Source organism: Muntiacus reevesi, chromosome 9 (genome assembly GCF_963930625.1).
Source record: "Muntiacus reevesi chromosome 9, mMunRee1.1, whole genome shotgun sequence".
Taxonomy (NCBI): Eukaryota; Metazoa; Chordata; class Mammalia; order Artiodactyla; family Cervidae; genus Muntiacus; species Muntiacus reevesi.
In genome coordinates, this window is record NC_089257.1 from 11,539,748 (window position 1) to 11,541,455 (window position 1,708).

General features: G+C 40.0%; 1 protein-coding gene across 1 annotated transcript; it reads left to right on the forward strand.

Annotated features, from left to right (window-relative positions):
• The first annotated feature begins 515 nt into the window (after positions 1–515).
• Positions 516–1,445, forward strand: LOC136175614 (olfactory receptor 4C46-like). The gene has a single exon (XM_065945866.1). The coding sequence runs from the start codon at positions 516–518 to the stop codon at positions 1,443–1,445; it is 930 nt and encodes a 309-aa protein (XP_065801938.1).
• The last annotated feature ends 263 nt before the right edge of the window (positions 1,446–1,708 follow it).

Sequence of the window (1,708 nt, forward strand, 5' to 3'; positions counted from 1 at the left end):
ATCACTGTTAGCTACGGTTAAGCTATTGGATTTAGGCAACATGGCTTTTCATTTCTATCACAGTATCCAGAGTCCCCTGTATTCATTCCTTTCCTATTATGGATGCCCCATAACACTTAATGGGAATGCTTAATTACTCTGTTGCACATAACACTTTGATTTCCATCTCCTTACTGAACCTCATCCAAGTCCACTTGGTCCAAGTCACTAAAAAACATCTTTACGAGAGTAATATGCAAAATTCACTCTTTCTCAAATTTGCCTTCATGGCTACACTCATGTGCTCATATTCTTACACTTAAATTCTAGCATTTACACTCAGATCCTCATGCACTCATAATTGAAAAATCTTTAAGATATCAGAATATCTTCCATCTTAAAAAATCTTATTAGAATTTAGATATCTATAGAATCTAGGCAATTGCTATTTATTAGATGAAAAACAATAAATTCAAGACTCTGTTTTTAAAAATGTGACTTTTTAAGGTACTGTGATCAACAAGAGCACGAAAAACATGGAAAACAGGAACAATGTGACAGAGTTTATTCTACTGGGACTAACACAGAATCCAAAGATGCAGAAAATCATATTTGTTGTGTTTTTGGTTGTCTATATCATCTCTATGTCAGGAAATGTATTCACCATGGTCGCCATCACTACCAGCTCATTACTGGGGTCCCCAATGTACTTCTTTCTGGCTCATCTCTCTTTTATTGATGCCTGCTATTCCTGTGTTGATACCCCTAAACTGGTCATAGATTCACTCTATGAAAAGAAAACCAGTACTTTCAAAGGATGCAAAAATCAAATCTTTTGGGAACATTTCCTCGCAGGTATTGATATTATCCTGCTCACTGTGATGGCCTATGACCGCTACGTGGCCATCTGCAAGCCCCTGCACTATCCAACCATCATGAATCAAAGGTTATGCTGGTTGCTAGTGGGAGTGGCATGGTTGGGAGGCTTTCTTCACGGACTCATCCAGATCCTCTTCATCTTCAGTTTGCCCTTCTGCGGCCCTAATGTCATAGATCACTTTCTGTGTGACCTGGCCCCTTTGCTCAAACTTGCCTGCACTGACACCCACACTCTAGGGCTCTTTGTCGCTGCCAACAGCGGTGTCCTCTGTCTGCTGAACTTCCTTCTCTTGGCTGGCTCCTATGTGGTCATTCTGCGCTCCCTGAGGACCAAAAGCTCGGAGGCCAGACGCAAAGCCCTCTCCACTTGTGTCTCCCACATGACCGCCGTTGCCATATTCTTTGTGCCCTGCATATTTGTATACATGAGACCTGCAGTTATGTTGCCTGTTGATAAATCAGTTGCTGTATTCTACACGATGATAACCCCCATGTTAAACCCTTTAATCTATACCTTGAGGAATGCCCAGTTGAAAACTGCCGTTAGGAAATGGTTTAGTAGGAAAGCTATTTCAGATGAAATATAAATGTGGCCAGAACTCAAAATTGATTGAACAGAGGTAACTGTCAAAAGGACATTGCTGACAATCTCTGCAAAGAATACCTAGTGAAATAAAGAACAACAAAAACAAAATGACCAAACTTAGATTCTGTACGAGGGGCATAGAAATTGGTGCAAGAAAATGGGAAAAGCCAAACCCAGGACCATTCTTTGAATATGTAGAAAATTTTACCAAATTGGGACTTGATATCACTGAATTCATCACTTTATATGGATTCAAAATGTTTA

Coding starts and splice junctions, on each gene's coding strand:
- LOC136175614 (XM_065945866.1), top strand. CDS start 516: ATGGAAAACAGGAACAATGTGACAGAGTTTATTCTACTGGGACTAACA.